General features: G+C 42.8%; 1 protein-coding gene across 11 annotated transcripts in view; it reads right to left on the bottom strand.

Moving 5' to 3' along the window:
* Positions 1-24324, bottom strand: part of ZNF740 (zinc finger protein 740) — a 195305-nt gene that overhangs the window by 157600 nt on the left and 13381 nt on the right. For 6 of the 11 annotated variants that reach the window (XM_078687438.1, XM_078687430.1, XM_078687454.1 and 3 more), the window contains exon 2: positions 2494-2590. In XM_078687438.1, coding sequence (XP_078543564.1) covers positions 2494-2517 — 24 coding nt within the window. In that variant the 5' untranslated portion in view covers positions 2518-2590. Of the gene's footprint in view, positions 1-2493; positions 2591-18482; positions 18592-24324 lie in introns of all 11 variants that reach the window. The other 5 variants (XM_078687405.1, XM_078687395.1, XM_078687478.1 and 2 more) reach the window with 1 other exon arrangement.

Here is a 24324-nt window from a genome sequence, read left to right as displayed (position 1 = left end):
AGCTGAAAACAATCTCTGACTTTTCAGGATTGCACTTTAATTGGTTCCCTCTGAGCCAGAAGACCTCCGTTAGGCAGAGGTTTATCTCACTACCTCTAAACACGCTGCCCTTCTCACAAGTGAACAGAAGTTGCGTGTCATCGGCATAAGACACAATTTTAGCGCCTTATTGCTCCGCTAAGAGTGCAAGGGGGGCCATATACATATTGATCAGGGACGGACTTAGCACAGAGCCTTGGGGAACTCCCAACTTTCATGGGGGGGTGATACGGGTTGAGAAAGGGAGGGGGGGGGGGACCATAAAGTTTGCTGGCGGCCACTTAAAAAGGAAGTATACCATTTGAAAACCGTGCCACCAATAGCGCAGTCCTGGAGTCTTTCTAGGAGTTGGTCATGGGGCACGGTATCAAAGGCCGCAGACAGATCTAATAGTACAAGTACCGCGTTGCCCCCACTATCCGAGGTGCTTTTGATAGTTACAGAGACTTCGAGTAGGGCCATCTCAGTGCTGAAGTTTGATCTAAACCCAGACTGACTCTCCTGTAATATGTTGTTAGCCTCCACAAACTCCGTAGTAACTATGTTTACATATTTCTTCAAAACTTTGAAAAAGAAAGGCAGCAGTGAGATAGGCCTATAATCGCATGCTATCAGAGGGTCTGCTGTAGGTTTTTTTAACAGTGGGAGAATTCTAGCGTGTTTCCAGCTGTCAGGCATTATTCCCTCCGACAGCGAGGAGTTCAGCACTCGATTCACCGCTGGGTTAATCATTTCAGCAATTGACGCCAGTACTCCCGCTGGACAGGGGTCCAACGGGGAACCAGATTTTAGAGCCTTCATAATCAAGAGATTTATCTAGTGGGATAGGAGGGAATTGTGAGAGACACCCCTGGCGTAGAGTTAACTCTGAGGGGAGCAGCTGTATTTGATCCCTCTACCCGGGGCAAGTCCTTAAAGGACTCTTGAATGTCTTATCTTCTCAAAGATATACTGCGCTAAACTGTTGGTCTAATCGCTGGTCGGAATAAGTGGGCTATTCATAGCATTCGGGGATGTAAAGTCTTTAACGATTTTAAACAGTTCCTTACTCTTATTCCCTGCCTGTTCAACCTTGGCCGATAGGAAGCACTTCTTTTCTTCACGGACCTTGTAGTAATGAACTTTCAAGGCCTGTTTATATGTGGCTTTGTCAGGGGAATTAAAGTTCTTCTGCCATATTCTCTCAAGGCATTTACATGCGCTTTTACTTTTTCTAAGGGCCTCCGTAAACCATGGCGCTGAGGCCCTACTGGCATTAGCTGAGGGAGTTGTCGGAGGGGCCAGCTCTGCCGAGGTGAGCTAGTTCTCCAAGGAAGGTACATCACTCTCCAATATTTCATTAAAAGGACTAGGATGTAGCCTTAGTGCATTGTCCAATGCCTCAACTGTGAAATTATTAAAAGGCCTGAAACTATTCGGGCAGGGTATGCAGTATGATAGAAGACTACTGGATTCTTTAGGGACTCTGAAAGTGATCCGACCATATCATGGGGAGAGGCACTTCAATTTCTATACTGACCGATGAAAAAAATCTGGTCCAAGATGATAACTTTTTTCATAAGTGGGCCAGAAGACATAAGGAGCCAGGTTAAAAATACCCATCAATACACGCAACCTGGAAGGCTCCGGTTCTTCAGCTTGATCCATATGGATATTAAAATCTCCAAGTGCCAAGTAATGCTTGTATTTGTTCGCAATAGGGGCTATAGCATGACCAATTGATTCTAAGAATTTTCGGTCCGTACCCGGGGGTTGGTAAATTACCAGCCCAGCGATAGAGTGGTGTGCTTACACAGTTAGAAAGAAGCCGAGCCCCTCCGCTCCCTCCATCTCTGCTATAGGGAGCAGCGAACAGGAATAAAGGTTTTTATAAATAATGGCCACTTCCTCACACCTGCCCTCCGGGTCTGTCCTTTCTAAGGATCCGATACCCCGGGTGATTTCATTGGTAATAGTGGGGTTTAGCCAGGTTTCCTTTTCTTAGATGGTTGAAATAATGCTATTACTTTGATGTTATGTGCGCTTATCAATGTCAGTGCGTTATGGGATATAAGTGCACTGCTGGTCGTCACCACATGGCTCGCGCTATTGTTTTGCGCACCGCGGCTATTATTGTACTGACTCAGTGTCCGCTTATTTTTTGGTTTGCATAAGAATAATAAATAGATAGATTTGGAATGAAAAAAATAGCATCATAACTAAATTAGTATCATAATTAAACTGCTGTAGCTCTCTGGAGATAAAATGCAATTAACATTGTCCCGTTAAAGACTTACGGAAATATCATAAGACTGTTCATCACTGAGGTGGCTAGCTCCAGGAGAGAGTGAGTGTGTACACGTGTACATACCTGGGTCCCTGCACATAGGTGGGTCTATTCTACATTCATGACTATCAGTGGGAATCGTATAATGCAGAACATCCAAATCAACAGCAAAAAGTAGCGTGACTTACGGTTTCACGGTGAGCATGTGCCATTTTGCTTTACAGCTTCTCAAAACCAGCAGCTGCGAGTGTCAGGGAGATACTCCAGAGCCAATTACATATATGCCTAGGGAACAGAAAAGACCTAATCAGGTATGCAGTTTAAGGACAATCTTGTGTTGACTATACTGGTAAGTGAAAGTTATGTTGTAGGTATTGATGTCCAGGTGTTGGAAGAAAAGAACACATTGTTGTCCAAGACAACTCAAATGGAATCTACTAGCATTTCGGTGTGCTCGAACGTGGTGGCATCCCGGGTGTCCACAAATTGTTGGACAGCGGAGATGCCTTGTTCCCTGGGAATGCTCGTGTATAGTGTGCACACGTTTGTTCATAATCGGGAGTGGTATTGACGAATTCAGGGTGCAGTAATGGGGGCCTAATTTTCCCTTCGTTTGCAAACTTGTACATGGGACTATTTGAGAAACTACATCTCTGGACAGCATGCCCCACTGTACTCATGGAACACATTATTTACTGGAGGAGGTACATAGATGATATCCTTATGTTTTGGTCAGGTTATATAGATGCACTTGATCTTTCCTTTCAACAACTGAACAACAATACCTACAACATAACTTTTACTTACCAGTATAGTACACACAAGATCGACAACTTTGATGTCACTGTCTGTGGAAGGCTAACATATATGGATCTGAACTATTCAGAAAACCTGCTGATTGTAATGCAGTGTTACACGCAACAAGCTCACCTCCACCTTCACAGATCAAAGAGATACAATACAACCACCCCCTAAAAGTTTAAAATGTGGGCTGTGCAATGTTTGTTGTTCACTAAAAAACAAGACTGTGACTTTTCAATACAACATCAATGGCACAAAATCCCAACATTTATTAATTGCAATACTAAATTTGTTGTTTGTTTCATTTGTGCAAATGCAGTCTCATTTGTTTTTGTAGTACCATTAGACCCCTGAAACAAGGAATTCAGGAGCACCCCAGGGCAATCAAGAACACCACCACCAGTTATCCACTTGCAGTGCAATACAACACAGAGCACAAGCATAACGAAATGACTAACCATCAGGTTCTATGGATAGATATCATAAGTCTCAAGACCCAGGAAGGAGACAGAACTCTAGCACTTAGACAAAGAGCAGATGGATCATTCAGCTCAGATCAGTAGACATTGGTCTGAATACAGACAAAGATTACATGTGTTTCCGATGGATTGACTGCCCTAACAAATCTCTGCATCTACATATGACATGTTTGTGTTTAAATACTCTGTATTCCAATGATTTAGATGTTGGTATAAGGCCACCTCATAGTATTTGATTGAATATAAATGTAACCTTAGTACTTTTGCATACTATCACATTTAGATGGTATGATAGAAATTTGAAATACAATGTAAAGCATGGGAAATGGAACATGCAACCATGCTGTTTTACCTCACTCTGTACAACTAAGCTTTCTACCTCACAACTGTCAGTGGCGTAGGCACAGTGCCACACTATCCTGAATCACAACAGCTTGTGGCACTATCCTGCAACATTACTCTCTGAGCTGCGGGGACATTGTCCGTAACACAGCACCACGTGTCAGCTATAGGGGGTGGCCTTTATTTATTTATTTCTTTATTTCGGCCAACGGCCATAAAAGACACACATAAATACATTCATTAACTCATACATTTAGAACATAATACATGTGTAAGATCAATTAAAACAATAATTACAGTAATAAGGTGTAAAGTTAATTCTCACCAATTAAATCAAGGACATAGTTCATTTAGCAGGCAAATACAGTTTTAACAGCAGAATTCACTATTTAAAATCTATCCATCTTCAAAGTACCTGTCCCATTTTCTTTCGGACAATAAAAACTGAATGAAGAAACCTACTGATACTGAATACGATAAACTGTGCAGTATTAGTTTTTAGGATCCTGTATGCTATATAACAAGATCTAGTGCCTAAAAGAGCACACATTGGTTTGAGCCATTTTTTTCGAGCTTTCTGGTATGCTTTGCATATGAATAACATATGCACCTCATTCTCCTTACATATATCTGAGCACATAGGGCATCTCTCACTTATATTATTAGGACAATCCAGTTTTTTATTTGTCCAACGCTCAGTATTAGATTTCAGCATGAGGTTCCCATACCTGAACTTCAGGAAGAGAGTCTTAGCAAGGGGAGGCTCTATTTCGTCCAAAAACGATTCAAAACATGGTTCAGTTTTAAAGGTTAAAAAATGATTGGTTAGGGTGCCGGTTCTACTATCATGAATATATCTGTCATTCATGAAACACCAGTATGCTCTTTTTACTGTATTTTTGGCAAGAGCTGGTAGATTCTCTGGGTTTTCCCAGAAGGAACTCAACCCCAGATTGTTAAACCATTTTTTAACATGCCCGAACCACCGAATGGAATTGAAGGAGTCCAGATTCAATACTTCTTGGAGACCATTTCTGTAATCTACCAGTTCCGGAGTGGACCAAATCCTAATCCAGAACATTAACGGTCTTATAATAGCTAGGTGGTCGGTTCGTTTAAAGTTCAAATCGAGATGAAGAGGTATTAGAGGTGTGCTGATTGGGACCTTTACAATCGCTCTCATAAATTTGTTATCGAGCCCTTGGAAACTCTCCCTGGCCCAAGGACCCCATATCTCAGCCCCATATAAAGCTGCGGATTGAATTTTAAATTTAAAAAGTTCTAGTACGGGAGTTACACTTTTACTTGTACTAGCATTCAATCTTCAAATTATAGGTTTTGCATTATGGGCATATGACACCTTACTTTTTTCGATTTGCGCTTTCCATGTCAACTTTGAGTCAAGTACCACCCCCAAATAAGTAAAATTCTCTACAGTACCTAAAGTTTCCCCATTCAGGGTCAGGTTCCCTCTATCCGGTCTAATAGGATTTAAAGCCATACATTTTGTTTTGTCAATATTTATTTCTAGCCCTTTAGTCTCACAGTAACTGCTGAAGGAGTTTAAGAGTGCCTGGAGGCCCTTCTTGGTTTGGGATATTAAGATGGTATCATCCGCGAAGAGCAACGCAGGCACTCTCTCTCCATTCAGTTGTGGTGAATCGTTATTGCAAGTATTGAGATAATCAGGCACATCATTAACAAAAATAGAAAATAGAGTTGGGGCCAGGCCTTTATGTTGTTTTCACCACAACAATTCTCGGTTCATACTGGTTGCCAAAGCATCACTAAGACTTTGTGCATATTATGATACATGGAAGACATGATCGGTCAATGCAATTTTTTTTCGTTCGTTAATCTTTATGTCAGCTATTTTTAGCCATAAAAGAACAATTTAAAACATTAGATTTTACATAACAAATTATCCAATAGATCAGGTACAATGGGTTGGGGGCAGAGATAATTATACAATTGTATGCACATATTCAAATTACGCCTAAAACCTATCATCTAATATAATAAATACATTAAAATACATTTAAAAGCCAGACATTTAATCATTTAGTGAAAATGTAATCGAAATAACTAGTCAGTTTTATAAAATTACAAATACAATGGTTCCTTAACCTAGGGTTCAGTAATAATATAGGACTATGACGCTAGAGTTTTAGTCCAGCCTTCTTCCTGATCAAGTAGACATTATGTAAAAATCTACTTATACAAAAAACCACCAGTTGTGAAGTGTTGGACCTCAATATGCGTTCTGCTTCACTACAAGTCCTTACACCCAGGTTCCTACACAAAGATCTAATCCATCGTTCCCTAGGTGATTTATATGCTGGGCAAAAGAAAAGTATATGAACATACTTTTCTTTAACCTTCTGCCTGCAAAAAGTGAATAGATCATATTCCTTAGATTCCCCCCCCCCCCCCAATCTGGACGTATTTGTATTAATTTGCAAAACTCCGTATCTACATTGTAGGAATAAAGATTTCGCTAGCGGGGTACCTATCTCATCCATAAAGGGTTCAAAAGAAACATTATCTTTAAAAGATAGGAACTTCAGGGTAAGTGGCCCCGTAGATGAGCTATGTAAAGTATCATTATTCATATAGGACCAGAAAGTGGACTTCAGGAGCTTCTTGTAAAGAGGTGTTAGTTTTGAGGGCTCTTCCCAGTAATACGATAAACCTAGCTTATTTACCCAAGATAAAACATGTTTTAGCCAGGGGATATTCTTATATCCATCGATCTGCATAATCTCTACCAGGCCATCTTTGTAATTAGTCAGCTCTGGGGTAGTCCATATCCTAACCCAATATAATTAGGGTCTTAGGATTGCTTGATGGTCAGTGCGTTTAATATTAATATCCAAGAGCACTGGTATTAAAAGGTGTCCTAATCGGGATTTTAAGTAATCTCCGTATGAAATTATTTTCTTCCCATTCGAAGTTCTTTTTACAGTGTGGCCCCCAGATCTCGGCCCCGTAGAGTACCGCTGATTGTGCCTTTGCTTTAAAAACTTCCAAGGCAGGAGAAATAGCCTTGGACTGGCTTTCTCCATGTCTTTTCAGTAACAGCAGCAAATTTTGGCGGAGCGTTACCCTATTTTTCTCTAGATGTCCCTTCCAGGATAATATACTGTCCAACATGATTCCCAAGTAATTAAAGCTTCCCACGTATTCCAGTTTTTGATTATTTAAGGATAGATTCTTCCAAAATGATTTTTGCGGGTTTATGGACATGCATTTGGTCTTCGATTAATTAATTTCTAGCCCCTTCTCCATACAATAATTATGAAAGGAATTCACTAAACATTGTAGTCCCTTGGGGGTCTGGGAAATAAGAATATTATCAGCAAATAATAATGCTGTGATCGCTTCGCCCCCAAGTTTTTGGGAGTCGTGGCTACAGTTTCCTAAGTATTTGGGGATGTCATTTACATACAGCGAGAAAAGCGTGGGTGCCAACACGCATCCTTGTCGTACACCCAGTCTCACTGGTATGGCCTTGGATAATTCCCCCCTTGGTCCCCATCTCACTTTGGCGTAGTTCCCTGCGTGAAGTCTAACCAATTGCATGAGTAATTCGCCTGGGACCCCTATGTATATCTTGTAATAAATCCCATAGTAGGGTTCGAGGGACTAGGTCGAAAGCAGCACTCAGATCTATAAAAGCAACATACAGGCTGCCCTTCCTTAGCGTAATGTATTTCCAACAAATGCATGTGAATCTAAACACGTAGTGCTAGTTTTTATCCTAAACCGCGCTTGGTACTTTGATAGCACGTGGGTTTCTTCCATCCATTCTAAAAGTCTATTTAAAATATGTCTGGCAAATTTTTTTTTGTAAAAGATCGATTAAACTGATTGGGCGATAATTTGCCGGATCATATCGATTTCCTTTTTTAAAAATTGTCACAATCTCTGCCCCTTTCCAGGTTTCAGGGATCGGTGTACCCGCTACTATTGAGTTACATAAAAAGTTTATATATGGGCCCCAGACTTCAATATTATGCTTTAGTAGATCACCTGGAATCTTATCGGGTCCTGGGGCTTTTCCTGATTTAGTCTCCTGTATTGCCTTAACAGTCTCTTCTAAACTAAAGTGTAGGTTAGGTAACCTTGGTACTACTGCGGTTTCCTTTTCCACAATAGGTGATCCACCAATATTGTGTGAATAGAGCTTGGAGAAATGATCAACCCAAGTTTTTCATCTAGGAAAAGGTCTTCAGGGGTCCTTCCCGTCTTGTTACCCTTGGATATTAAGCTCCGAAAGGTAGCCTGGTCCCCTAATTTTGCTGCAGTAATTAGGTCAGACCAAATTTCCTCATCCCAGGCTTTTTTTGCTTCTGCAAGAGTTTTATTATATACACACCTTCCATCTCTTATTTCTTGTATATTCTTATTCTTTACTGCCTGGATTAAATTAGTTTTAGCTAGTCGATACTCTTTATTGTACCAGAGATTTCCTAGTTCAAGTTGGTTATCCTTGGATCCCTTATTCTTCTCATGGGTTTTACTCAGGAGGGGTGACTATGCCTCCACCAAGCTGTAATGCATATCTAGTACACTACATTCCCCTAAAGGGAGATCCTGAAAGGATGCAACAATGTTCACAAAGATGTTATAAATGCTTGTCATTGTTGAATCCTTAGCTAAAATATATGGCCATTTTACAGCGCGTCTTTTGTTGCTTATTTGGGGATCCACAGCGCTTAAATTATTCCCTGCATCCCCCGCTATACTAGTCCTAAAAGGCTGGGGTTCTAAGATTAGTTGTAACGGGTAGTGATCGCTCTCCGTCCTGGGGTCAACTTTAAAATCTATAATCAAATGCCACAAACTGATAGAAACCAATACAAAGTCTATATGACTCCTTGAGGTCCCTCTACATAATGTTGGTGCCGTAGGTCGGTCTGACTGGAAGCAGCCAATACATGCCCTTAGATCGTGTCCTACGGTTAGTTGTAGGATTTGTACTGCCGCGACCGTGCATTTTACCTCCCCACTGCTGTCTAAAACTGAAATATTATTTACCTTGTCTTGTTCAACAAATAAACTATCGAAATCCAGTATTGGTTCATACTTGCAATTAAAGTCACCACCAACAACTACTTGAGAGCTGGGACCTAATTTATCAAGATAAGAATCAAGTTGCTATATTATCTGGGATTCCTTATTAGATGGATTTGGCCTTTTATACACGTTAGAGAGTTTTTTTTGTCTCTTGTGACTATTTTTACGCCCAGCAGATCCTGGGACTGGATAGGGAGAAGGGAAATTTCAATTTCCAGAGTAATCCCTATCCAGATCACCAAGCCCCCAGACGGTCTCCCTCTTACAGAGGGGTTAGCATTCATGCAAAAAGTTTTATAGCCAAATCTATGGGGAATTTCCAGTGACCAAGTCTCCTGTAGGAGTATTATGTCACATTTTTTTTTTGGAAACAGATTTTATTGGTTGCATGGTAGGAATACATCAAGCAATTCTCTGACCTCCAGAGACAATCACTAGGACAAGTTATCCATTACCTTGACATGCAAGCATTTTCATGAGTGATTACGCAGTTGAGCCAACAAAGAAAGTAATTCATTGTTGCACAAACCCCCCCCGCCCTCCCCCACCAACCAACAAGTCCCCCCTCCCCCCCCGTGCGTGCCGCTGCTTACTCTGTCCATGCCGTGCTATGCCCGCTACAATGTTCACCATATCACAGGCTATCTGGCTGTCAGATTAACTGTAGCAGGTCTTCCTCTGGGGGCGGGTCCAGGTCCAGGCCCCGATAGTCGGCCCAACGCTTCCATATTCTGTAATGCTTGAGCGGGCACCCTCTTGCTACATAGACAGGTTGTTCCAGGCCCATACAAAAGTCCATACCATTCTGCCATGCTTTGAAGGAAGGGGCGCGGGGCGCCTTCCAAGACCTCGCAATGTCCCTTTTGGCGAGGGTCAGCCCCAACAGCATTAAATGGCACTCATATCGGTTGCCCCCCACTCCCGCCAGCACATGAAGAAGAGCTAGTTTAGGGTCTTTCTGCAGCTCCCAGGCCAGAACCTCATTCAAACAACGCAACACTCTGTCCCAGAACCGCTGGAGATCCTCGCAGTCCCACACTGTATGCAGCAGCGTCCCCACCTCTGTGTTGCCTCTAAGACAATTTGGGGATGCAATTAAACCCGCCCTCCACAAGCGTTGTCTAGTGTAGTACGTACGGTGAAGGTACCTGAATTGTATCAGTCGCAAGCGCGTAGAGAGGGCCGCTCCCCTGGGTCCCTCCAGCGCCTTCACCCAATCCTCCTCGTCTAACTCTCCAACATCCCGCTCCCACTGGGTCCTAAGGTGAGCAAGGTCTGAGGCGCTATGGCGCACAAGGGTCTGGTATATGCGGGATATCGTTTTGTCCGGCAGTCCTCCCATGAAGACCTTGGCCTCAATAGGGCTAAATTCCGGTATGTCTTCCATTCCCTGAAGATACGGGGTCAGAGCATGTCGGAATTGGAGGTATTTATAGAATTGGGTGTGCGGCCTCTCAAACTCCTCCCGCAACATAGCAAAAGGCTTGAGCACCCCCCCCAGACATGACATCTCCCAGTGTGGAGATGCCAATCGCATCCCAACTCCGAAAGCCCATCAGGGCCGCCAACTGAGGTAGTCTTCCGTTCTGCCACAATGGGGTCTCCAGGGTTAGGACATTCCACCAGCCCACCCTGCGCAGGGCTTGCCGCCAGATCTGAAAGACCACCTGCGTGACGGGTGGCAGGGATCTCCGAAGAGACGCCAAGTAAAGTAGCGTGTGCAGGGAGGCAGAACCCATGAGGGTTCTCTCTACTGCATAGGCGGGGTCGCCCGTGTCCGCATACCACCAGTCGTTCAGAACTAGTAGTTGGGATGCCTGATAATAGGACAGTACGTCTGACGTGGCAAGGCCGCCAATATACGTGGAGCGAAAGCAGGTCCGCAGTGCCACCCGCACTGCGCCCCCCTCCCACAGAAAGCCATTCAATGCAGCGTTCAGGCGCCGGAACCAAGAAGGTGGAATCAACGCCGGATGGTTCTGTAATTGATACAATACGCGCGGCAAAGCGACCATCTTAAAGATGGCAGATCTGCCCTGAATGGAGAGCGGCATCCTGGCCCACGCCTTGAGATCTTCCCGTGTGCGTTCCCATACAGTGGTAATATTGCGCTCCAGGGCTACGGACTCATCCTCTGTAAGGTACACCCCCAGATATTTCACTCCATCTACGGCCACTTGAATCCCGTCGGCCCACTCACCAAGGGGTTGCGTGCCCCCCAGAGTCCATAGGGTGGACTTCCCGGGGTTCATAAAGAGCCCCGACGTTTCTCCAAAAATTTGCAGGATCCGCAGAATGCGAGGCTCCGAGCGATCTAAGTCGGATAAAAAGAACAGCACGTCATCGGCGTATAGAGCTATTCTATCCGCCACGCCAGCCGACCACTGAAAACCCTTCAACTGGGCATCGATCCGCACCCACGCCGCAAGAGGTTCCATGGCGAGCGCAAATAGGTACGGGGAGAGGGTACACCCCTGCCTAGTCCCCCGCTGGATACTAAAAGGGCGGGAAGTCCCGCCGCCCACACGCACCGCTGCCGTCAGGTCCGTGTAGAGGAGCCGAATATACGCCAGGAATCGGGGGCCCAGGTTCAGGCGGCTCAAGAGGGCAAATAAATACGTCCAACTCAGAGAGTCGAATGCCCTATCCATATCCGCCAGCAGCAGCGCAGCCCGTTCCCCCAGGCCTCGCCAGGCTGAAATCGCTACTTGGGCTCGCCTAATGTTATGTCGAGTGGCTCGCTGGGGCATAAAGCCAGCCTGGTCCGGGTGGACCAGGTCCGTATTATGTCACATTTATTTATATAATTACACCAGATCGTATCGTGAAGATTCTAATTAAGCCCTGCTATGTTCCAGGACATAAGGTTCACTTCCAGGTTTCCATTTATTAAAAGTGGTTGGTGGTTAATGTGCCGGGGTGGGCTCCCTATATTGATAATAGTGTCCCTAGATCCAGCTTTTGGATCGGGGCTGTGTGCTTGTATAAATACTACGGCCCCTGATCCTCCCTCTCTACTGGATTTCTTTGGTGCCCGTTTGGTGGAAAGGATCTGTGCCTTTTCACTGGGGTAACTCTCCTTACAGTAGTTAACAATAGGAATTGCAGAAATACTTGGGTTCTTTAGTCAGTCTAACTCGTCCAATGTTGAAAAGCCTTCAAATCTATTCGTCAGGGGGACAAAAGGGGTCTGCTGCCTGGAGTTACCACCATACTGTGGCTTGTAAAAGTAGCCCAGAGGGAGGGCACTAATACACGGGTTTAGGGCATGGGGTTCTTCCCTGTATTCTAATATCCTTCTGACTTGTTGTGGTCGTCTAAAGTTGATGACCACACAGTCTCCTATTAATTTCTTGGATGATTCGCCCAGCCACCCAACTCTGCGAACCATCAATATGTCATCACTATTTGCTGGATGAAACCGTTTAAATTTTACCAGCCAAGCCACTGCTTTGTTACGTAGATTTTGCCAGGATTCTTTTTGTTCTTTTTTTAGCGATGGCACCCCGGTTAATACTATCACATACGGTGAGGACATCAGTATTAGGGGTTAGGTCTGTTCCTTTCGGACTATGTACCGTTCTCCTCTCAGAGTTTTTATTCAGGCTTCCCTGAACTGATGGTTGTGAACTCCCAGCACTGTTCCCCTCAGTGTCCTGCGTGTTATGTTTATTTCCCTCTCTAGGTCTATCAGTCTCCAGCACAAGATTCCTAGGTTTTATCGGTCTTTCTGTATCCTGTCCTTTGAGCATAGTTTGTGGAGGGGCATTACTCTCGGTAGTAATTGTTGGAATAAGGATATTATTTCTTTCAGCACCCCCCCCAACTTTTTACACAAATGCTATATCTTTGTGGCAAACTGGGAAAGACTTGCTGTCAAGCAATTTTCGAATTTGTCCACTTTTTCAGTTAACACAATTTCTAGTGAATGTTATAATTTTGTTTCAAGATTAATCGAGGATTCCCTCAAGCCATGGGGTATGAGGTAGGATTTCACTCTCTGTTTGTGTGCCTATGGTTTTAGTTGGCGCTATTCCCCCCCCCCATCTCATTATTAGATGTATTCTTTTGTCCCCCCCCCCCCAGTTTTCTTGATATTATTCCTCACTGGGGGGTTTACGTTTTTTTTATTAGGGCAGTAACCCAGGCCCTTGAGCCCTGATGCTGATCCATGGTTACGAAGCCTTAAAGACAAGGCTGGGCTGGTTTTAGGTATATCCTCCTCGGAAGTGGAGACCAGGAGGCTACTTGGTGTGTTGGATAATCGTGAAGCATTTGGTGTAACTACTACTGGACTTGGGGGAGCTATTCGGGTCGGATCCAAGGGGGATACTACCATGGTAAGAGTTTGGCCACTGGGCGCATCTAAATTGATGTCATTAGAAATAGGAGTCATATCATCAGCACTACCAATCCCTTGCTCTTGTCCCCGTTTACTAATATAGACTAGCGGGTAAAGATTTACTGCTGGAGATTTGGCTTTGCTAATTACTCCCAACGATGATCTCCTGTCCCCCTCAGATATGCCTAAGGATAGTCTCTTCTCCGTCAGGATTATCTCTTTTTGTAAGACGGATTCTGCTCTGTTTAGAAAAGCGTCCACAGTCCCAACCACTCCCGGCCCCCCTCTCTGTGCGATTTTTCGATTCATTGCCATAAGGACCACACAAAAGTATAAAGAGATTCAGGTCACTAACCAATGTCTTGCTCTCAAGATGGCCTGGGTGTCAGAGGGGTGGCCCAGCCCGGCCTCCTACGGCCCCAACCCGGCGCAACCCGTGCGCGATCCCGCGACGCGGGGAAATGTACTCCGATTTATGCGCCTCCTGGCGCGGAATAAGCATTGGCGGCTTCCGGCTGCAAAGGCTCTCGGGACTTGTGGTCCCCCCCTCACTGCGGCCACGCTCAGGTGGAAAAGGGCTGCGGAGGCAGGGGGAGACCAGCTGCGGCGATGCGGGGCGGCGGAACCAGCGGGCAGAGGAACAGGTCAATGCAAATGCCCCCAACAATCAGAAAAAGGCTCAGGCGAGTGTCAGTAGGGCCCCCTAATTTTTTTTACTTTTGTGTGGATCACAAACTTCACACATTTTTTTAACTCCCTTCCTGAGCCCCACACAGTTAGCAAGGGCACAGTTCTGAATCCGATATATATAGATATATATATATATATATATATATATATATAAATAAAACAATCGGATTACTTGAATGTTATGGCTACCATTTTTTGTTGTTGTTTTTTTAAGTTCAAATGAATTATTGAGAAAGATAGGTGTCCATATACAATACACAGTGGCAATTCTTATCAATACAGAATAAAAGCAGTACAATCAAAACTTCATGAATTGGACTAATACATAAGACTAGAGAAAACAAAGTAATATAGGTGTAGTTATACTATCATTGGAATATAAAGCAATGTAGGATCAGTCAGGGGAATCGGGGTGGTTTGAGAACTTCTTGATGAAATGGTTTTAACTGAAAAGTTCTTTTAGCACTTGCATCAATATAAGTCGTAACAGGTGACCATAAGTTTAGCCTTTTAGTAGCCAATTGTAAAGGATAAACAAAGGAGGTATTCAATCTATGGTTATGACAAACAACGTACCACCAGGTTTTACAAGAATGTTTTGTAGAGTCTTTCCAATTTGTGGTAATCTGCTGAAAAGCAACTGCTAACAATAAATCAATAATCTTGACATTAGTTGTAGTGTTGTCCCAAATAGGGGAAAGACTTCCTAAAAATATATGAATAAAAGCAAATGAAAATTTAGTAGAATTTTTTTTATTAATTTGGTTCCATACCTGTTTCCAAAAAGATTGTACGCTTGAGCAAGAAACTAGCATATGAAATAAATCTGCATTAGGGAAAGAACAAGTCCAGCAAGTGTTCGGTAAAGCCAGGCCTCTTACATAATGCATTTGGTGCAAGTAAAAGCCTATTCTATACAAAAAATAAGGTTTGCGTAATGTTCGCCGCCCTAGAAGATTTGCATATCTTAGTCCATATATTTTGCCAAAGTGAAAACGACCAGGATATTTGGAAATCAGTCTCCCAAGCCTCTTCAGTTTTGATTTTCGGTCTTTCAATATGCTTATCCTGCAGAAAACTATATATAGCATAGGCTCTAGGATTGGTGTTGAGCAAGTTGTATAAATGGGAAGAGGTGTTTGGAGTATTGGAGGTGTCAGATAGAGTAGTAAGTTTAGTGTATGTGTCCAACACAGCCTCTTTCAACAAGTTATATTTATGACAGACACTCATTCAATTTGCCTGCCTCCTGAGTAAGGAAAAAGATATGAAGTGTGAATCTGAAAATAAGTGATGTATCCATATTAAGCCCTTTTGTCTCCACGATTTCCAATAGAAAGGTTTATTGCGAATTAGCAAATTTTTGTTATGCCAGATTGATGAATTAAGAAAATAAGTTATAATCGTTATATGTGAGGAAGGAAATAATGATTCAAAAAGTTTGGAAGTGAATTTATTTTACTATAGGGGTGGATAGGGATTGAGGTTTACGTGAGAAGGAAAGATTTGTGAAAAGAGAAGGGAGATAAGAATTGACGTTCTAGTGAGACCCAGAGAGGACAATCTTCTGTGTAGTCAAGTAGCCAAAAACAAGCTTGATGTAAAAAGGAATGCCTTCTGGTATGTTGGGAAATCGGGAAAGTTAACCCCACCTTCTTTGGGACGGATCAACTTTAGGATAGACATTCCGGATTTCTTTTTATTCCATAAAAAGGCAGAGAAGATAGAGTTAATCTTTTTATAAAATTTAACTGAGATAGGAATTGGAATATTAGAAATAGTGTATAAAACTATAGGAGATAACATGTTAATAGTATCTAAATGCCCCCACCAGGATAAATAGAGTGGGTGCCATTTGGTAGTTAAGTCCGAAATTTTATGAATGCATTTATTCCTACATAAAGCTACTGTGTCCGTTATCGATGGAGTAAAATGTAAACCCAAATATTTAATGGATTTAGGGTTCCAAGTAAAATTAGAGGGACTGAAGTCTGATTTGAAAGTGTAATTAGTCAAAGGCAAAATCTCACATTTATCCTCATTCAGTTTGTAACCAGAGACACTGGAAAATTATCTTAGCTCCTCTAAAAAAGCAGGAACTGAATTTTCTGGCTGTGACATGAAAAGTAAGATATCGTCAGCGCATGCTGCAAGTTTGACATGTGAGTTGGATGTTTGGAAACCATGTATATTTGGATTTTGACGCAGTTTAGAAATAAATGGTTGTAAAGCTAAATTAAAAAGAAAGGGTGAGAGAGGGCATTCTTGTCGAACTCCTCTGCCTAAATCGAAGAATGGGGAAACCAATCCATTTGTGCAAACTGCAGCTCGTGGGTTGGAATAGTGGAGGGATATCAAGGAGACAAAATTAGGGCCAAAACCGAACCACTTAAGAGTGTAGAACAAGTTTTTCCACTCCACCCTATCAAACACTTTTTCTGCGTCTAGTGCTATAGCTGCAAGAGACTGTTTGACATGGGAAGATTTTGATAATACGTTGAAAAAAAGTCTTGTATTATCCGAGATAACTCTCCCTTTAACGAAACCATATTGTTCTTTACCCAGTAAACCTGGAAGAAAACTATCCAAGCGAAGGGCTACTGCTTTGGAGATAATTTTATAATCAATGTTTACTAAGGATATAGGTCTATAATTTTTACAGTATTTGGAATCTTTGCCCTCTTTAGGAATAAGACAGATGTGAGCTTCTGAAAAAGAACCTTTGGAGCTATTGAAGAGCTAACGGCAATAATCAGGGAATGCAGCTTAGGTAAGAAGAGTGTAGAAAAGTATAGATAGAATTCAACGGTAAAGCCGTCAGGACCCGTAGCTTTATCCTTTTTAAGACCCTGGAGGGCTTTTAAAAGTTCTTGTTGTGTTATTTCTGATTCCAAGGGAGATAGGTCCAGTTGAGTTTGTTGGGGTTTCTGAATTGTGGAGAAAAAATGTGATAAAGAATATTCTACAGATTGTGTCTCAGATGTAGTGAATTATAGAATAGGGAAAACTCCTTTAGAATGTCTGCATCCTTACATTTTAATTTAGCGTTTACATCATATATGGAATCAATGTTTAACTTGTTATGTTTGATTTTCAGGTAATTGGCCAAGATTTTACCTGCTTTGTTTTTGCCTCCGTAGAATTTTGAGCTAGCTTTCAATAAGTATAAGGAAGCATTCTCTGTAGCTTTACTATTAAATTGCATTTTAGCATCAATAAGAGCAGTGAGGCATTCTTTCGAGTGTTACGTATAGTATGAGTGTTCTAATCTTTTTATATTGTGAAAAAGATTAGCAATTTTGTGCATGTTTCTTTGCAGTAAAGCCTATAATAAAGTCCCTTGTTGAGGCTTTGAAAGCATCCCATACAGTTGAGAATGGTATGGAGTCGCATTGGTTCCTCACAAAATACTCATTAAAAAAGGTAGTGAAAGAATTAGTAAATATTGGATCAAGAAGGGAGTTATCAAAACGCCATCTTCTATAGGTGTTAACTTTGGGCAATAAGTCAAGGCCAATTGAGACAGGGGCATGATCTGATAATAGGATAGGACCAATTTCTGCCTTCATGAGGGTCTGTGATATATTGTGGGAAACAAAAATATAATCTATTCTTGACTGAGTGTGGTGCATTGGAGAATAAAAGGTATTCTCTAATGGTGGGGTTACATAACCGCCATGCGTCGAAAGGTTTATGCTGTGTAATAGTATGGACAAAAGATTTTTGCGACTTGTTCGGAATGAAGGTGGCTTTGGAGTTTCTATCAATAAATGGGTCAAGGAACTGATTACAATCACCAGCTAGTATAAAGTTGTCCTCCATACAATGAGTAATTTGCTTCGCCAATGCATTTCAAAATTAAGCATCACCTCCCGCGGGAGCATATACATTAAGAAGAGAGACTAAGACATCATTTAACCGCAATGTAGCATTCACCCATCGACCATCAAAATCTGATTCTTGGGATATGAGTGACTGGAAGTGACTTTCGACTAAGTATCATGACTCCGTTGCGTTTGCTATCTCCTTGAGAAAAGATTTCTCCCACCCAACCCCTTTTCATTTTATAAGGATTTAGTTTCCGTAAGATGTGTTTCTTGCATAAACACTATGTCAGCATCTAATTTAGCTAGGTGGGATAAAACTCTCTGCCTTTTGATGGGTGAATTTAACCCCCTAACGTTCCAGAAAATCAATTTCAGAGCAATGACATATCAGGCGGGGAATAAAATGAGAAAGTACTGCAAAAGTCCAATTCTTTGAAAAGAAGATAGAGTGCAAGAAGGAAGAAAATATAATGAATTGTGGCCATGATAGGAAAATTGGAATGAGTAATGAGAAAAATGGAGATAAGCATTAGAATGCTATGGACACCAAACATGCAATGAACCAGGGAATTCGAGACAAACCAAAATACAAAGGACAAGACAAAAAACATACGTACAAAGAGGTGAAATGTGTAGGTTGGGGTAGGTGGAGCCACATGGAACAGGCGGAGAGCCAAGCAGGACCGGACCAGACGAGGGAAAATCACGCCACAACTGTAGACAAAACTGTAAGAGAGGAGAAGAAGAAAATAAATTTTAATTATAAAGGAAAGGGAAAAAAAAGATAAAGACTTACGAGAATAAAGAAACTCCCTATCATGCGAAAATGTTTAAACAGTTGAACAAACCACGACTAGAACACCAATAAATGTAAACAATGCAAACTGGTAAAGCTGTGCTTCTCAAACTGTGCGCCGTGATAAGATGCCCGTGCTGCCGCGCCGCCACGCACCATGTGGGAAATTGGAGCTGCAGAAACTTGCGGGGGGGGGGGGGGGGGGGGGTTAAGGGAGCTTAAAAAAGGGTTTGGCCAAATGTTTGTGGGTCACGCCGTGCGCTCAGTAAAATTAAAGTGAAATACCACAGAACTAATGTTTATTTATGTTTCTTGCTGGGCATGACCAGGCCGGTTCCGGCATGAGTCCTTCACAACTCTTAAGTCTACAGCAGCCACATTTGTTAGCAATGATTTTACGTGCTCCTTACCAAGAACACAAAGTAATAAAATAATAACAACAAAAGGTAGTGGGGCAGGTCATTTCTAACGGCTGCTGACAGCCGGTACAATATTCAGGTTAAGAGCAGTGCTTAATTTTTAAAATAGTAAGTGCCAGGGCCCTTACTAGGAGGCCATTGAAGGGTGCACAATCAGTTGCCCCTTTAATCGCTGCCAGTGGCGGAACCAAAACAACTAACCATCTCTCTCCCCTTTGAAGTGAGACAGTTCAGATTATTCCAGGTCCCCAGAGCAAAAGGAATGGCTGGGGAGGCATGTATTAGTTATTTTTTTAATGTATATTGTATTCATAAACAACCCTGTTAAATTAGATTAGCAGTGCCACCATGTGGCAGAGTATCATAAGTGTGGTAATGACAATGAAGTGTCACCGGAAGCCGATTAAGGGCCAGTGTTAAGCACCAGAAACCACCGGTTCAATTAAAGCACTGGTTAAGAGTTAAAATCCTAGCAAGGCTAGATCAGCATTTTGCTGCACGAAAAGGCCTGCATGCTTCTTAGCAATCATATTCTGCAATTTGATCATTTCCAGTACCAAGTAAAATGCAGAGTTCTGGTCATTACAATGGTACATTGTTTTGCAATTTATTGAATCACCAGCTGAATAGAACACCAGCCACTTTCCCCATACTTCCAATACTTTTCCAGTTTCCTCTTAATGCCCTTCTATCTCACTAACCAGCCTCCTCGCTTATTAAAGAGTCTAATGGTTACCATTAAATGTACAGGAGAGGCACCCTCAAGTCTCTATAACCACTCACTCTCAGATGCTTTTAAATCGTTTCATAGCGCCTCTCATATCAGTGTAGGGCAGTGCTTCCCAAACTGTGCGCCGCGGCACGCCGGTGCGCCGTGATGAGAAGCCCGGGGCGCCGCACCGCCACGCACCATGTGGGAAGTTGAAGCTGCAGAAACTCGACGGGTTGAAATGGCACTTAAAAAGGGGTTTGGCCAAATAGTTTGGTCCAAAAGCACACTGCCCTACGTGCGTACGTGTCTACGTGCGTTTTAATGCGGAGTCTTCGCATAACTCTGCGTAGCAGCTCGGAGCGTTTCAGTAACGTTGTTTCAGCCCGCCTCATGTCCCCTTGCCTCGCAGGACCCTCTTCAGAAGGAACTCGGTGAGTAAGGGCTTGTAAGCCTTGTAGTGCCACGCCCTCGATGCACATTTTCATGTAAATGTGTATGTTTTTCTGGTATTTTTGCCTCCGTGCTGTGAAATCTGCTACCTGTCCATCTCTGCTTTGGAGCACACTGTCCATGTGCCCAAACTCCTCACAGTACCGGTTAGCATGAGGAGCTTGGGTAGGGTGACCAGACGCCCCGGATTTGCCCGGACGGTCCCCGTTTTTCACCAGCTGTCCCAGGAGATTTCATGAAATTTAGCTCATGTCCCGGTTTTTAGAGAGGGTCAGCTGATAACTGCATAGGTGCATTTTTACGTTTTACAAAATAGTTAGCAGTTGTTTCAAGAAAGTAATTTATTTAATTGGTCTTTGTGAGGATGAAGCGTTTGCGGGGGGGCTACCAAGTCTGTGTGCTCGCTGAATGTTAAGTACTGTGCTCTCTGCCATGTGACGGACTTTAGGAAAGAAAGATTTAAAGAAAGTAATAGGGTCTGAACCTTTAATTCCTTCCGCCAAACCGTAAATTCGCAGGTTATTTCTTCTATTGCGATTTTCAAGCTCCTCAAGCTGCCTTTGGAGAGTAGAGACTTGAGACTGAAGTTGGGGGACAGTTGTATTTGTGTCCTTAAAGGATGACATGGTATGTTCAACTGTAGACACTCTCGTTTCAAGTTGAGATCAGTGGTCAGTAAGGATTTGTAGTTTGGCATTGGTTTCTTCCATAAAGGGACGAAGGGCCCTGATCTCATCCAGTAGCAACTCCATAGAGACAGGTGATGTTGATTTAGGCGGAGAAGGAGCATTTTGTTTGAGACGTTTAGTTAAAGATTTCCCAGTGGATGCTGAGGGGGGGATCCATATTTGACTCCAAACTTTGAGGCAAAGGCAGCAAAGAGTCTTCCAACTTGGAGTATACAGTGAAGATTTAAATTTTTTTTAACAAAAACGTGTCTGGGTTTCGCTTGCCTAGAAGTAGAGCTCTTAGTTCTGCCCATAAATCGGAAAGCTCGCAAAATACGCCAGTCAGAATTTTTTAACACACGCTAATTATTTGAAGAGCACAATGGTCAGACCCCCATATGTGTATTGGAGAAATGAATGAAAAATAGTTATGCACAGTATTTCATTTGGAGCCAAGAAACTATTTAGTCATTCCACTTAAGCCTCTCTTTTCAAAAAATTGGGAGAGTTAGAAGGAGAGAACAAGTCACTGTGGAGAATAATAAGTAATCCCTTATTGTAAAATGAAAAGAAGGGATTCACAAAATAGCTGCCTCATTATAATTCCCTCAGATAGCACAGCAGGTTTGTATAAATCAAAACAGCTTATCTTGGCTCCAAAAATGTATTTATACTAGAGGAAATGTGCGCGCCTCAGATGTGGAGCAGAGATGCACATAATATTAATTTAAGTGAAACACGGCATCTCCTGGTAACAAAGAACACAGCAGGACCGGTGCGATGCAAGATAGCGGCCACACTGTCCCATATTCTGAAAGAAGCTTCCTTGGAAGTGTCAGAGCCTCAGTTGTAACTCTCACCTCAGAAAATCTTGCGCAGGAGCAGAAGTCGATAGTTCCCAACTCCCGCCCAAAGCTCTCCCCGAGCCAGTTATAAAACTTGACTCTGAAAGATCCTCAGGGGGAAAGGGAGAGTGGATAAAATAATAAACTGACAAAGAAGAGACTGCTCAGGTACTTCCTTCTAGCTTCTCTTGGGTGTCCGTCCTGCAGACTCCTTATTCAGAGAAGACCTGTAGTGTGATGACAAGAATTCAATCAAAAGGCTCACGTCTATTTTTATCAACTGTTCTCTAATCTAAACTCTCCTTACCTAGTTACCCTGCGTTATTGCTCCTCTCCTGCTTTCTTAGCTTTTATTCTCTTCAACTAGTTGATATCTGTGTGAGGGGAACATACACGTGCAAATAGAATTATTGTGCGCTCTATCTTCTGCTCGATCTCTTACTATTTATAATATTGTCCTTTCTCTTACCTTCTCTCACTAGTTGTAGTCTGTGTATATTATTCACCTCTCATCTTCCAATCCTACTCTCTGTAACTTGTTTGAACATATGGTTACTACCAGTAATCTCAGTAACTCATACTGCATGGAATTCTGTTTTAATTCTATTCAGTCTTTACTCTATTGTCGAACAGCCTTGTAAATAGCGCTTTCTTTTCCTTTAGGAATGCAGTTCATTAACCTTTGACCCAAACTGGATACCTTTTAATTCTTGACTAGAACTTCTCTATCTCAGGTAAGTGCTGACTTATTAACTGGTACTCGTACTCTCTCTGTGAAATTTGTCTATACTTTATATTTAAACTTGGACTTATCTTTTTCTTTTCCTTGGCAGGCTCCTTCCGAAGCTCTGGTACCCTTCTTGGACGCGTTGGAGGCCTCTTGTCGCTGCTCTACACACTCGTCGTGAAGAATAGGTATTTATCCTTTTAAGTTGATTATTCTTTATTTCTTTTATTCTCAGTCATCAAGTTTGTGAATTTGCGCTTTGCTACAGCGCCAAAACAAGACTTCAAATGACTCCTTAACGGAGCCCTCAGGAACGCTACTCGACACCGGGAAGACTTCAGGTGAAGTGCGCCGTTGGTTGACTTCGCGCGCCTCACCTCACCTCTCGGCACCTGGGGAAACCTTCAGGAACTAGACCGCTAACTCGCTATTGAGTTTAGCGGCCATCTTGGAATCCCGCGATCGAACGCAGAGCCTCCAATGATTGCAAATGGGTTTGTATTTTAGCAGGTATAGCAGCCGCTTCCCTGCTAGCGCTGAAATGTTATGTCCTTGGGGCTCCGAGGTCCTGACAGAAAGAGGCAGCATTTCTCAATGTTATTTAGTTCCAGCAGGGGTCGCAGGATCCTCAGCACCTCTGACGTCTTCCGTAGCCCTTCATTGCATGGGAGAGGGCAGTATAGCGCGAAAGCCTCCAACCACACCGAGGGCCTCACCCGGACACATCCATTTCCCGTGAGCGCCAAGCCACGCCCCCCATCTTTCACTGTATTTTGGAGTACATGATAGTCTTGTTTCAGATTAGATTCCAGCGGACACACTGGGGGTATTTAATCACATGCCGGACTCTGTCTACTCTGTACTCGTTTTGGAGCTGGAGTTCAAGCTTGAGGTAAGGCGGCTATCACACGGTCACTGGTATGCGATCTAATGTCAGTTCTCTTTAGCCCCTTGCGTGCTTCTGTCGGCCAACAGCTGTCGCGCGCACTACCTTCGTAGTGCTGCGCACATCCGTTGGGCGACGTGGCCCTGCCCACTCCACTAAACTGCCACACCGTGGCGGAATTGCCGACGCGGTTAAGCGGCTAGACATGACAGTCTGTTATAATTTAAGGCGTTACTTTATTTTCAGGCGTATCACAGCCTCCTACTGTCACATTGTGTTCTTGCCTGACTCAGCGTGCACTCCTCACTTTGTTTGGAAACATTTCACTTGTGAGGTAAGATGACCCGTCATTTGGCTGCTTGTACCACAACGCCCATTACATTTGTCTGCATAGGTTTCACAGATTTGTAGGACGCTGGCTCTGTATATACTATCCCAAAGTGAGGTATAGTGTGCACAGAGTCCAGTGGAACCCCAAAGGTATGCAGAGGTAAAGTTATATAGCACCTCACTCTCTATTTGTGGTAGTGTGGTCGAGCAGTAAGGCAGTATCAAAGGACAGTGTTAAGCATTTGTTGTACACACTCCGTCAGCAAATGAATTTAAACACTCAAAGATTGAACTTCAGACCAATTGCTTTTGTATAAAAATGTTCTTTTAGTGATTAAATTTTCTAGAACCAAGCAAGCCTGGCACGGGTAAGCAATAAATACTGTACAAATGTAATGCAATTCGTAAACAGTTTGAATTGTAATTGCATATGCACTTTGTTTTGACTTACAGTATGGTTGCAGAGCAATGCAATACCTAGTAAATATAGTACATAGACTTGAATGGGCTTCTCAGTAAAATACCAGGCAAGTTACTTTTTTGGATTACATTTCTTACACAGAGTAGTATACCTAGATACTACTATGGGACATTTACCGTAAACAGGTAAGTAAAATTGTTTTTGT

Source organism: Lissotriton helveticus, chromosome 1_1 (assembly GCF_964261635.1).
Source record: "Lissotriton helveticus chromosome 1_1, aLisHel1.1, whole genome shotgun sequence".
Lineage (NCBI taxonomy): Eukaryota > Metazoa > Chordata > Amphibia > Caudata > Salamandridae > Lissotriton > Lissotriton helveticus.
This window is presented reverse-complemented; position numbering and strand designations above follow the sequence as displayed.